General features: G+C 38.5%; 1 protein-coding gene across 1 annotated transcript in view; it reads left to right on the top strand.

Moving 5' to 3' along the window:
• MED27 (mediator complex subunit 27) overlaps positions 1-12,576 on the top strand; it is a 184,885-nt gene extending 172,309 nt beyond the window's left edge. Inside the window, exons 7-8 of the mRNA XM_048822906.2 lie at positions 8,765-8,842; positions 11,544-12,576. Coding sequence (XP_048678863.2) covers positions 8,765-8,842; positions 11,544-11,678 — 213 coding nt within the window. The 3' untranslated portion in view covers positions 11,679-12,576. The remainder of the gene's footprint in view (positions 1-8,764; positions 8,843-11,543) is intronic.
• Positions 12,577-14,428: the final 1,852 nt, after the last annotated feature.

Here is a 14,428-nt window from a genome sequence, read left to right as displayed (position 1 = left end):
GTTTTTCTTGTTGAGAGCTGCCTACTTTAGAACACACCATAGAATCATAGAATATCAGGGTTGGAAGGGACATCGGGAGGTCATCTAGTCCAACCCCCTGCTCAAAGCAGGACCAATCCCCAACTAAATCATCCCAGCCGGGGCTTTGTCAAGCCTGACCTTAAAAACTTCTAAGGAAGGAGATTCCACCACCTCCCTAGGTAACGCATTCCAGTGTTTCACCACCCTCCTAGTGAAAAAGTTTTTCCTAATATCCAACCTGAACCTCCCCCACTGCAACTTGAGACCATTACTCCTTGTTCTGTCATCTGCTACCACTGAGAACAGTCTAGATCCATCCTCTTTGGAACCCCCTTTCAGGTAGTTGAAAGCAGTTATCAAATCTCCCCTCATTCTTCTCTTCCGCAGACTAAACAATCCCAGTTCCCTCAGCCTCTCCTCATAAGTCATGTGTTCCAGTCCCCTAATCATTTTTGTTGCCCTCCGCTGGACGTTTTCCAATTTTTCCACATCCTCCTTGTAATGTGGGGCCCAAAACTGGACACAGTACTCCAGATGAGGCCTCACCAATGTCGAATAGAGGGGAACAATCATGTCCCTCGATCTGCTGGCCGTGCCCCTACTTATACATCCCAAAATGCCATTGGCCTTCTTTGCAACAAGGGCACACTGTTGACTCATATCCAGCTTCTCGTCCACTGTAACCCCTAGGTCCTTTTCTGCAGAACTGCTGCCTAGCCATTCGGTCCCTAGTGTGTAGCAGTGCATGGGATTCTTCCGTCCTAAGTGCAGGACTCTGCACTTTTCCTTGTTGAACCTCATCAGATTTCTTTTGGCCCAATCCTCTAATTTGTCTAGGGCCCTCTGTATCCTATCCTTACCCTCCAGCATATCTACCTCTCCTCCCAGTTTAGTGTTGTCTGCAAACTTGCTGAGGGTGCAATCCACACCATCCTCCAGATCATTTATGAAGATATTGAACAAAACCGGCCCCAGGACCGACCCTTGGGGCACTCCACTTGATACCGGCTGCCAACTAGACATGGAGCCATTGATCACTACCCATTGAGCCCGACAATCTAGCCAACTTTCTATCCACCTTATAGTCCATTCATCCAGCCCATACTTCTTTAACTTGCTGGCAAGAATACTGTGGGAGATGGTGTCAAAAGCTTTGCTAAAGTCAAGGAAGAACATGTCCACCACTTTCCCCTCATCCACAGAGCCAGTCATCTCGTCATAGAAGGCAATTAGATTAGTCAGGCTTGACTTGCCCTTGGTGAATCCATGCTGACTGTTCCTGATCGCTTTCCTCTCCTCTCAGTGCTTCAGAATTGATTCCTTGAGGACCTGCTCCATGATTTTTCAAGGGATTGAGGTGAGGCTGACTGGCCTGTAGTTCCCAGGATCCTCCTTCTTCCCTTTTTTAAAGATGGGCACTAATTAGCCTTTTTCCAGTCGTCTAGGACTTCCCCTAATTGCCATGAGTTTTCAAAGATAATGGCCAATGGCTCTGCAATCACATCCACCAACTCGTTTAGCACTCTCGGTTGCAGCGCATCCGGCCCCATGGACTTGTGCTCGTCCAGCTTTTCTAAATAGTCCCGAACCACTTCTTTCTCCACAGAGGGCTGGTCACCTCCTCCCCATGCTGTGCTGCCCAGTGCAGTAGTCTGGGAGCTGACCTTGTTCGTGAAGACAGAGGCATCTCCCATTCCTTCCTGGATTTCTCTGAGCCTCAAGGCTCTGTGGTTCCATGATGAAGAAGTGGTCTTTCTCTCCTCCAAGCTCAATATTTCCAGGCTTATTTCTTACGGAGCATATGCATGTGAGCTATGTCAAAACCTGAGCTGCTAAGAATACAAGCTTATTATGGCTGTCAATTAATCACAGTTAACTCAAGCGATTAACTCAAAACAAATTAACTCGATTTAAAAAATTAATCATGATTAATCGCAGTTTTAATCACCATGTTAAACAACAATAGAATACCAATTTAAATTTATTATAAATATTTTGGATGTTTTTCTGCATTTTCAAATATATTGATTTCAATTACAACACAGAATACAATGTTTACAGTGCTCACTTTATATTATTTTTATGGCAAATATTTGCACTGTCAAAAAGATAAACAAAAGAAATAGTATTTTGCAGTTTACCTCATACAAGTACTGTAGTGCAATGTCTTTATCGTGAAAGTGCAACTTTCAAATGTAGGTTTTTGTTGTTACATAACTGCACTCAAAAACAAAACACTTTTGTAACCAGGGTTGCAAGGTATTTATGTGCCAGATATGGTAAACGTTCCTATGCCTCTTCATGCTTCGGCCACCATTCTAGAGGATATCCTTCCACGCTGATCATGCTTGTTAAAAAAAATAATTCATTAATTACATTTATGACTGAACTGCTTGGGGGGAGAAATGTGTGTCTCCTGCACCGTGGCTTTACCTGCATTCTTCCTTATATTTCATGTTATGGCAGTCTCTGATGACAACCCAACATATGTTGTTCACGATTTAAGAACACTTTCATATTTGACAAAACACAAAGAAGGTATCAGTGTGAGATTTCTAAAGGTAGCTATAGCACTTGACCCCAGGTTTAAGAATCTGAAGTGCCTTCCAAAATCTGAGAGGGACGAGATGTGGAGCATGCTTTCAAAAGTCTGAAAAGAGTAACACTCTGATGCAGAAACTACAGAACCCGAACCACCAAAAAAGAAAATCATCTTTCTGTTGATGACATCTGACTCAGTTGATGAAAATGAACAGGGATCAGTCCACACTGCTTTGGATCGTTATCAAGCAGAACCCGTCATCAGCCTGGAAGCATGTCCTCTGGAATGATGGTTGAAGCATAAAGGGACAAATGAATGTTTAGCACATCTGGCACATAAATATCTTGAGATGCCGGCTTCATCAGTACCATGCAAATGCCTCTTCTCACTTTCAGGTGACATTGTAAATAAGAAGCGGGAAGCGGTATCTCCTGCAAATGTAAACAAACTTGTTTGTCTGAGCAATTGGATGAACAAGAAATAGGACTGAATGGACTTTATAGGCTCTAAAGTTTTACACTGTTTTGTTTTTGAATGCAGTTATATAAAAATAATAATTCTACATTTGTAACTTGCACTTTCACAATAAGGAGATTGCATTACAGTACTTATATGAGGTGAATTGCAAAATACTATTTCTTTTTTCTTTTTTTACATTGCAAATATTTGTAATAAAAAATAATATAAAGCGAGCACTGTACACTTTGTTTTCTGAGTTGTAATTGAAATGAATATATTTGAAAATGTAGAAAACATCCAAAATTTTTAAATAAATAGTATTTTCTTATTGTTTAAGAGTGCAATTAAAACTGCGATTAATCTCTATTGTTTTTAATCTCACAATTAATTGTGATTTTTAAAAATCATTCGACAGCCCTAAAGCTATGTATGAATACATTATTTCTTCTTTGCTGTGTTTTGTGACCTCACCAAATTGCTTTTGCTCCCCTATATTATGGGATTCTCAGGCTTTTTCCTAAAAGAGAAATTGAGAAGATAGGAGCTGTTTGCCTCTCATTCATCTCTAAGTATTCTTTACTCTTTTCAGTAATATAAGAGCAAAGGGGCATTAAATTAAATTGAAAGGCAGCACATTAAAAACTGTTACTGGCCACTCTGAGACAGGATACTACAACAGAGGAACAACTGGTATAATCCAGTATAGTAATTCCTATACTCTAACATCCTATGTTATTAGTTCTTTAAGCCCCTGTCAGCCTTAATAGTAAGAAACCAGACTATTTAATAGGTCCCCTTCATAATAGTGCAAAGTAACACCCCTACCTTTGTGTTTTTTGTCACAATTTGTGGAAGCACTTATTTACCCTTACCCACCCATAAACAAGACTGTACTTTTTAAATGAATCTGCAACACTGGAAATTCTGATATTTTTTCATTCCTGGATACTGTCCCCTTCTGAAAAGTGAAACCTCCAGGAATAATAATATACTAGTGCCTTTTGTAGTACCATTGAGTGGATAAGAAATTTTGGAGAAAGGCTGAGGATGGGTTGGTTCAGACAAACAGCAAGGCTTTTGTTTGTTGCTATCAGTGTATGTTGATCTCATGAGCTATTTACAACGTTACCAAGCAAACAAGCTGAGCTGTCAGATGCGATAAGGAACTAGGGAGTACCTGCCTTTTCACTCTACTGCTGAGCAGCCATCTGTGCTCTGCATGTAGTTTCTCAGAGTGAGCAAATACCCAGACAACTCTACTCGCTGGTGGGGACCTAATTGTTATTCTTAGATAAAAAGTATTGAAAATTTCATTCCCATAAAGTCATGTTAAAGATTAGGTTTGATCCAACGGAAGCCTGGTGATCTGCGGTTTGAACTCAGAATGCAGGCATCTCTCTAGACTGGAAGAAAGATATGCATTCAAGCTGTGTACATTTATAAGCAGTTTGGAAACAGAAATGAACCAAAAAAGTTAAGTTTGGTGCCAGAGATCAATCTAAATAACTGCTAATAAGAGGGAAAGTGCTTCTATTCAAATTTAAACACAGTTGTATTTTGATAAACCAAAATCTGCTCATCCAGTCCAGTAGAAATGTAAGTTCATTCAGAAGACAGGACCCAAGAGCATGTCTCTACCAGTCAATTTTTATTGTAACTAGAGTCCTTTTTTGCTTTGAGACTCTGCTGTAAAATGTGAATGTGTCTGGTTAAATGATAAATATTTCATTTAGCAAAACTTGTCTTTAACTTCAATAGTGTATCTTTCATTTTGTTTGGAAAAACTCACAGGTATTTTCCAGAAGGTGAATTGTGACAATTGACGCTTTTTTGTAAAATCTCTTGGAAGAGTTTTTTCTGTGACTCAGAGTAGTAGTTGTCTAATCAGTTTGTGTACTAGAGGACACCCTAATTTGGAAAAGGGACAGGTGAGGGGAACAGGAATGTTGTTAGATAGTGTAGAGAAGAGAAGTCCTGTAGATACAAAATGTTGTTCAACACACAAAATAAATTATCTTGCAACTCCAACTTGGATGGAGGAAAAAATATCCCAAAAATGAGCTGGTGCATGTGCTATTTTCTTTGCTTTGGCGTGAAATGATATTTCCATTAGTAAAGCCTTCTGCATTGATCTGTTACCTTCCTTTTTATTTTTTTTTTAATCTTGGACAGTTTGTGCTTTGTTTTGTTGGGTTTTGTTTGGTCCCCACCCCCCACCCATTAGACAGTTTGACATTTTTGCATCTCTTTTCTTTGCTCTGTTCAGCATCACAATGTTTGTTGCTACTTTTGGGGGGTGTTATTCCTCCCCTCCTCTTCCCAAAGTTTGACACCCACTTTGATCTTTTTAGAAGCATTTTTTTTCTTTATCAGCACTTGCTTATGGTATGAATCGCCTCCTTTTTGTTCAGAAAACATTATTAGTGTTCCAGCAGCGCTGGCATGGCTTTTATCTCCCTGTGGAATCTCATTAGCTTTACATCACAATAGGGACAGCATATGTGCAGCTATGCCAATGTAGCCAGTGAATTTGAATTTGTTAATGGCAATATTGCCCCACATCTTCAGTGCTGAGAGAAAACAACTTTGTTTTTCAGGGGAACTGTTCGAAGGGGAACTGTTATTCATAAATATCTTTAGACTGCCTGTTTATTTTAAAGTCTGGTACTGTCCTATAAATCTAAGTGCTATTTAAAAAAAAAAAATAAAAAAATCAAATGGCTCATAGGATTTGAAATGTGAAGAGGTTAACATAATCCATGAGATTTAATTAAAGGAATGACTGACTGGTTTAAGTTAGGAAGCTGTAAATTACTATTCTTTGTTATTAATAATTAACTATTTCATTGCTAATTATCATTATATTGTGGTAGCTCCCAAAAAACCCAGCTAGGGTCAGGGCCTCATTGTGTTCTGCACAGTACACTCATAGGAAAATATAGTCCCTGCCCTAAAGAGTTTACAATCGAAGGGCTGGATTCTGATAATCTTATTCACAGTCAGCAGCAATTTATTCCGTAAGTAGTACCATTTTAATCAGTGGTGCTATTTTCAGAATAAGGTATTAGTCTGCATGAATAATTGATGGCAGAATCTGGCCCAAATAAATTAGTATTTTTCATGGTATTAGTTTAAGTTAAATATGCTTTAAAACTGGGCTTGATGAAAAATAGGCTACATTGGTCCAACTAACGGTATAGGAAGTTTGAGGCAACCAGCCGCACTGTGTGAATCAGAGAGGAGCTTGTCTCTTTCTTGAAAAAACTACAAGAACACAACTAACCGCTGGACAGTGATATAATTTGATATTCTTATATCCAGGGTAATGCTAGTAAGCACCATAAGATCATAGTGATAGATTTTTAAGGTCAGAAGGGATCAGTTTGACTTCTTGTATAACATAAGCAGGAGAATTCCACCAATAATTCCTGCATCAAGCCCATACGTGGTGGTTCAGCTACAGCATATGTTTTAGAAAGACCCTCCGTCTTGATGTAAAGGCTTCAGATGGAGTGTCTACCACAGCCATGGTAAATTTGTCCCAATGGTTAAGTACCATCACTGTCAAACAAAAATTGCATCTTATTTTCAGTCTGAATATGTCTGGCTTCAACTTCCAGCCATTGGCTCTTGTCATGACTTTGTCTGTTAGATTAAAAAGCCCCCTGCTATCAGAAACCTTCTCCCCATGTGAGTTAGTAAGTAGACCATGAACATATTTGTGGATTCTTGGTTACAGAGGAGACCAAGAAGAGTGCTAAATCTGTATCAGTTTGATGTAAACAACCTTAAGTGGGACTTCAAGAATTATGTTTTCTTTCCTTTCTTGTTAGAAGAGGGTATCCATTTTTCCATGAAAATGTGGTACTGTACACATAAATAATCCTGTCAAATATGAAATCTTTGTGGGGAAGAGTGGAATCATTTTTTTAAAATAGTATAAAATAGCTTGACTTTTAAGAGGTCTTCCACTCCTTTTACCACAAGATTGTCTACCTAGACAACTTAAATTTGGTATTGGAATTGAAACTTGAAAATAATTTCCCTCATCCAGAAAAGGGAAATTTGTGTATGAATAACATTAGTGAGTTCTCTGCTTCATCACTGTAGATCTTTTCCTCCATAGAGTAAATCAACATGACTTAAGGGAACATAAAACTTAGGAAAAGTGGCAAAAAGGAAATGTAGGCCTATAAAGAAGAGAACACTTAAGATTTTCCTCTGAAGCTGCTTGCTAGTGGTTCAGCTTGTTAATGATCCTGTAGTGCTACACGGGGTTTCCTTGTAGAGCCACAGCCAAGAGGGTATTATGCTACTCTTCTTCACTGTAGAAGGCTAAAATACAAGTGAAGCAAATTCCTTGATGTAGCTTTTTTTGAATATCACACTATTTTCTCCAGATTTCTGCTGATCATAATAAGTTATATAGAAAACCTCTGTAGTGCTTTCCAGCTAAGGATCTTGAAGTGCCTTTGTCAAGGTTCCTTCCCCACTCTGAACTCTAGGGTACAGATGTGGGGACCTGCATGAAAGACCCCCTAAGCTTATTCTTACCAGCTTAGGTTAAAAACTTCCCCAAGGTACAAACTTTGCCTTGTCCTTGAACAGTATGCCGCCACCACTAAGCGTGTAAAACAAAGAACAGGGAAAGAGACCACTTGGAGACGTCTTCCCCCAAAATATCCTCCCACGTCCTACACCCTCTTTCCTGGTTAATGCTTGATAATAATCCTCACCAACTGATACAGGTCCAAACCCTTGGATCTTAAGAACAATGAAAAATCAATCAGGTTCTTAAAAGAAGAATTTTAATTAAAGAAAAGGTAAAAGAATCACCTCTGTAAAATCAGGATGGTAAATACCTTACAGAGTAATCAGATTCAAAGCATAGAGAATCTCTCTAGGCAAAACCTTAAGTTACAAAAAGACACAAAAACAGGAATATGCATTCCCTCCAGCACATCTTATTTTACCAGCCATTAAACAAAAGAAAATCTAATGCATTTTCTAGCTAGATTACTTACTAACTTAACAGGAGTTGGAAGGGTTGCATTTCTGATCTGTTCCCGGCAAAAGCATCACACAGACAGACAGAACCCTTTGTGTCTCCCCCCCGCCCCCGAGCTTTGAAAGTATCTTGTCCCCTCATTGATCATTTTGGGTCAGGTGCCAGCTGGGTTATCTTAGCTTCTTAACCCTTTTCAGGTGAAAGGGTTTTGCCTCTGGCCAGGATGGATTTTATAACACTGTATACAGAAAGGTGGTTACCCTTCCCTTTATATTTATGACAGGCATACAAAGGTGGGTCAGTAAATTGAGGCATAAAAAAATTAAGTGACCTGCCCAGTGTCATTCAGTGAGTCATTAGCAGAATTAGGAATAGAACCTATTTCTCCTAGCTTCTAGCCCCCTTCTTTAATGACTTAAACCATGCTTCCTCCCTATAGTATTAGCTATTACCATGGTATTGCATTGTAAAGGTGCTTTTAGTATTTGTGTATGAAAACACTAATTACCTTTGTGTCTCAATGAATTCTCTTGTGTAGAGAGCTAAAGAATGGGACTGTGTTTGAGAGAGCCACACAAACATCTTTGTGTTGCTATCTGAATATCTTGGGTGTCATGTCATTCTTTCTTCACGTCTTCCCTTTGAGATGTTATGCTGTTTCCATTTAAAGTAACACATCTTTGTCTGAAATAATGAATTAATAAGGAGGTCTTTCCCTTCTGTCTGTGGCACAGGTGACAGATCATGCAACCACTGCTTTATTGCATTACCAGCTGCCCCAGATGCCAGATGTGGTGGTCAGATCCTTCATGGTAAGCTTATTTTAAAAGAAATTCTCCCAGCTGGACTTCAGCCTGGTGAAAATGATTGATACCAGGCAGTTTGTTACACAGAGTAATTTCCCATATTGAAAGTGGTTAAAAATAATTATTTACTAAATTCCCTCAGGTCTCACAACTGAAGAAGGTAACCAATGTTATTTGTCATTAATACTCTTTAAAATAAATAGTGCCGTTCTCAGTACACTGGGATGGATGGTATTCGAAGATTCCTGTATATGCATCTGTATAACTCATTATAGCTTTCAATGTTTGCTTGCTGAATCTTATCTGTGAAGCTGGACTGGGGTCAGCTCTGAAACTAAGATGCAAATGAGGCCAGATTCTCAGTTATGATCTGTCCCCTTTGGACTCAAGCAATGTAAAAGAGATGGATTCTGGCTGTCATTGGCCAGCAGAGAATTCCCTTTTGAGGAGAACCCCTCACTGGCTTAAAACCAGCAGAGCCATGTCTTTTACCAACCGCACCTTCTGGCATAGAGTGCACATTGAGGGATGGGAAAGGACATGTTGATAGGGCACTGGCTGGCACTCCACTTTGCTACATCAGTCTTCAGTTCATACCTGGTTCCTCAGGGACCATGCACCTCTGGCATAATTCTTGCCATAGCGGGCACAGACTGGCTCTCAGAATCAAGAGAGGAAAAGTGCGCACTCACACATGCACGCGCACGCACACAAATCTATCCCACAGTTTTACCAGAAAGAAATATCTTAATTATTAAGTAGTACTATTTATTAAGAATTACCTAATTTATTTAAAACAATCTGTCTCAATATACAGATTTCAATTCAGCACATATGAACTTTGAATATATTTATAATTTTGTTTGTAAAAACAGATTTTTGTATAAACTGTATTGCTGTCTGGTGAGTAAGAACAATGGTTCCTTATTCAGTACTCCTTCTGGCAGGATATAGTTTGGCAGTGGAAAACAGCTAGGGCTCAATCTGCCCCACCTACTGTCGAAGAAACACTTTTTCCCTGCTCATAAAATTTATGTCAACTTTTTTATAATTGTCCAGAACAAGTGATAGAGGCATGGGCATTTTTTAAAATCAGGATCCAGTTTGCTTTGTCTACCATCAGTCTCCACCACTCCTGGAGAAAACTTAGATTCACATGTGGAAAGTTGTAAATTGCTCTTTCATGTTCCAGTTGTTAGAAGTCTGATTTCAAAACAGTTAAACTCCTTTACCTGTTGCATTTATTTAATTAATTTATAAAATGGCCACTAAGCTAAAATACTTGTGTAAAGCGCTTTTCTATTAGGGCGCATCTTACAATAAGATTCTTCAGCTCCAGAATGGCAGAAGTAGGTCTTACTGGTCCAATCCATGTTGCAGCATGTACCTGAAAATTAATGTTTCGAGAACTGGTAGCACATTTGCTTTTGCTGTGGACCTGTCGTATTGATTTGATAAAACACTACTGAAAACTTTAACAAAGCAAAAACACAAGCTCATCACAAGTATCAATATGTCGGTCCTTTTACATGTCGGGTGTTCAGTCCATTTGACAGGATGTAGGGTAGTCTTAATTTTCCAACAGGAATGAAGAACATTATTTTTCTTTCAAAAGGTGTTTCTTAAGTGTACAATTTAACTTCATTTACTTATCTCTGTATTATAGTTCAGAAAATTTGATTTTCTGTGGTGCAGGCTAAGTCCAACAAAGCGGAAGTTAATAGCAGCAGCTTACCTATAGTATTCTGTTGCCCATGTCCCTAGTTACTGCTAAACCCGGAGATGATATAGCTCTTTTTGAGGAAAGTTATTGACTGCCTTAAATTCTGCTGCTATAGAGAAGGCTCTGATGAGGATGGAAGGATTTGTTTCAATAAATTCACTTGACCTCTTCTTCAGAGAACAATTTTCTCTTATTGATGTAATTCAGTAGGAATTTAAATGACAAGATTCATGTGCATCCTTCATGGTGTGAATCTGCTTGTCTTGAGTTTTTTAGTTGCATATCTCCTTGAGTTTGGAATTGAGTTATGTAATGCTCATTCTTATGTATGACAACCCAGTTAAGAGACCAAATCTTTACTTGGGAATGTTTTAAGCTGTTGTTTGCTGTTTATCACTTGACAACATTTTTTCTTTTGTAGAAGTGTCATCAAATATAAGATTTTATAGTACTTATTGGTCATAAAAATACTATGTTCAAACCACATTAGAAAGAAAATTAGTTAACCCGATGTGAAAGTCATATACTATATCTTCATCTATGAAGAGTTCAGGTTTCTGCACTGTGACTGCAGCAGAGGCGTGGTAGAGGAATAACAGAAAGAAAGAAACCAATATCTAATTTATCAGGGCACAAGTATCGGAGAATGATCAAGCATAATCCTATGTCAGTTGGAATGTGAGGAGCATTGGTTGTCCATGGTGACCCTTTAGCTACAAATACCTTCTTCTCACAGCGTGAATTTCTGTTTACAAAGTTGCTTAATGAGAGAGAGTAGGGACTCCAGCAAAATGGAAAATCAGCTGTCTTGTGACCTTGTGATTTTCTGCATGCTTCCATTTCTATAAAATCACTGTATATCTTTCTGGGCCCAAACCAAGGTATGTTCTCGATGCTCAGTATAATTTTGTTTGACTGGAATGATAACATTGGGGAGCATCCATATCTAGTTTGTTTAATTTCTCACTATGCTTTTCTTTTTAGACCTGGTTAAGAAGTTACATAAAGCTGTTCCAGGCTCCATGCCAGCGCTGTGGAAAGTTTTTGCAGGATGGCCTTCCACCCACGTGGAGAGATTTCCGAACACTTGAGGCTTTTCATGACACTTGCAGGCAGTAGTAACACAACCCAGTCACTGGTCTTGGAAGAAGGAAAGTGAATGGGACTTACGGACAGAACAGGCCTTCAGATGAGCTCTGAAGAATGCTGATGATTCATTAGTTGATTCCCTTTCTGGACATTAATATACACATTTCCTCCTTTATTGAAGTTTTCTTACTGAGTAGTAAAGCAGCACTATGCATTTGGCCATTAAAAAAGAAGTCTCTGTCCAAGATACTAATGAGGCTTTTATTTATTTTATTTTTACTTCAATTAATGCACAGGGGAAAAGGTGGGGAAAAGCTACTATTTTAGGCAGATTGTACGTGGTCATACTGGAGTATTTGTGCTGAAGTCATTCTCTGGGATCTGTCAGTTGTAGTCATTGTCATGAATAACTGAAATTTTAATGAGAATATTCATGTACAATGTACATTTTGCTACAAAATTTACAATGGAGGAGAGCTTATTTTTGTGAACTATAAATAACTTTGTATTCAAAGAGTATGTGTCATTTACTTTGTTACCCTGTAACATACTTTAGGTTCATTTTGTGTGTGTTTCACAGATTTTGACTTTTTAAAAAAACTGGAATAATTTAAAAAAAAAAATGCTATTGGAATTTTTTTTTTTTTTTTTTTGCAAGGATGGTTTTCTGTGCTGCTCTTATTCTGGAAGAGAGCAGCGTGTTGATAAACATGAAATTTCAAAGGCATGTGACAGCTTGGAAGATGAATTGTACTTTTTGAGAGAGGGAACAGATGTTTCCCTTTACTAAAATTGTAATGAAAAATGTTAGCAAAATCTGTGTGTATTGAGCAGTTATAAAGTATGCGGTGAGCAGTCACTGTGTGTCTAATTCGTTTGCCCTGTTGTAGTATTGAAAGTTGTAAAATAAATTTAGTCCTTAAGCACAGCTTCTGTAGTGCAGACACATACTTATTCAGCACTGTGATGATTTAAATTTGTGGGTTTTTTTCCTTTAACACTCTAGCTAAGTGTAACATGTCTGCCAATAGTGGCTGGTCCACAAAGAGCATGAGAGTTCTACCACTACCGGCTAATAGCACAAGGAATAAGCCTGAGCTGAAAGTCTCTGGTTCAGTCTTCACTGATGACTCAAGGTGGGGTTGTTGCAAATAAATGCTGATTGAGTGTAGGTAGTAACCTCATATACTTTTCTGGGTGATCATAGATTGTTTCTGTCCCAGTCCCTGTCAGTCATTTGGCTGTGCTTCCCTTTAGTGCACCTTTATTACCTTAACAAACCTAATAAAGCCAGTAGGGGGAGGGCTAGAGAAGGGCTGTCACTCTCTTAATTGTTTATTTTTCAGCAGATTTGATGTTGAATCCTAATGCTGCAAACTCATTTTTGTAGCCCCTTCAGTTGTGTGGAGAGTGCATCTTGCTGAAAAGTGAGAAGTTTCTTTCTGAGGACTTTGTTTTTAGAGAAGACTGTTGAGTAAAGTTACCTCCTCTTTGTGGCCATGTTCAGTAAGGTATTGCACGTAGTCCATTTTATGCAAAGAGCTTAAAGCACTCTGCTGATATCATTGGATTAAGTCTACAGTCCAGCTGTGCAAGATGCTATTATTTAAATAGGTACAGAAACTGAAAAATGGAGAAGTTGCAACTTGCTCTAGCTGTCATTGTATATAGTTATGGTACTGAGTGAAACATTCTTACATCCTGTTCCTAATGTGAAGGACTAACCATTGCAACATTCATGTTTCAGTGTTAATGCAAAAACAGGGACTTTGTTCAGAATTTAAGAATTCCAGGTGTGATTCTATATCTGGAACTTTTTTAGGCCAGCCCAGCTTAGAGAGAGAGGAGACAGAGGCTTCAAAGAAGATACTCGTATGTGATCCTGCTATTCCTTTTAAGGTTGCAAGGTGTGAATATACATTTGATTGATGATGTTGATGAAAAGGAGTGAAATTTTATATATTTTACCTCGCCTTTTAATTTTTTAAAACTCTACAAGTGACCCCAAACAAAAGATTGCCAAATTGTCAATGCAAGTAAAGTTGACTTGCTTGGTGAAAACTGGTCCCATTGCACATACTCCTGCTCACTTGCTACTATTTGACCCATCTAGCATTCTGGGTGCGGAGATCATACAGGACAGAACGATATGTGCATCCCAGATGAGAGTGAATATTGTAGTATGGTAAGTGGACTTGCCATCACTGTACCTGGCCTGTGCATAATTTAGAGGGCTTAATTTTCTTATGCTGTCAGCTTTTTCTTTTTTAAACAAAAACAAAAAAAAAAACCCTCAAAAGGTCATGATATGGTTGACAGCACTTTTCAGTAGGCTTTGGAGAGGCTTCTGTCTATTCCATTTTGTTTATACTTGGATAATGGTGTAGAAAGCAACCCCAAAGTTCACAGGAAAATCACATGTGAAATAATATATTGGAATTTACAGATAATTAGTTGCAGAAAACTGATTCAGCCAGTCTGTATGTTAACTGAGTTTGAAATTTTAAGCTTGTAATTGGCTATCCTGGTACCGAGTCAGAAAATTTCAGTGTAGGTAGCTGAACAGAAGAATTGTCTTGCTTATGGACATGTAGTGCAAATTCAGTTTACATAATTCCTTCAAAAAGCCCCAGGTAGATGGAATGTTCTCCCATACAAAAAGGTCTAGCATAGTACCTGGCAAATCGTGTCTTGTTGATAAGGCTCAGGAGAAAGAAATACAAAGCCAGTTCCAGAGGTGAAGTGTAAGGGTTGTAATATTTGCATTAAGGGGGATTGGA

This window comes from Caretta caretta, chromosome 16 (genome assembly GCF_965140235.1).
Source record: "Caretta caretta isolate rCarCar2 chromosome 16, rCarCar1.hap1, whole genome shotgun sequence".
Taxonomy (NCBI): domain Eukaryota; kingdom Metazoa; phylum Chordata; order Testudines; family Cheloniidae; genus Caretta; species Caretta caretta.
This window is presented reverse-complemented; position numbering and strand designations above follow the sequence as displayed.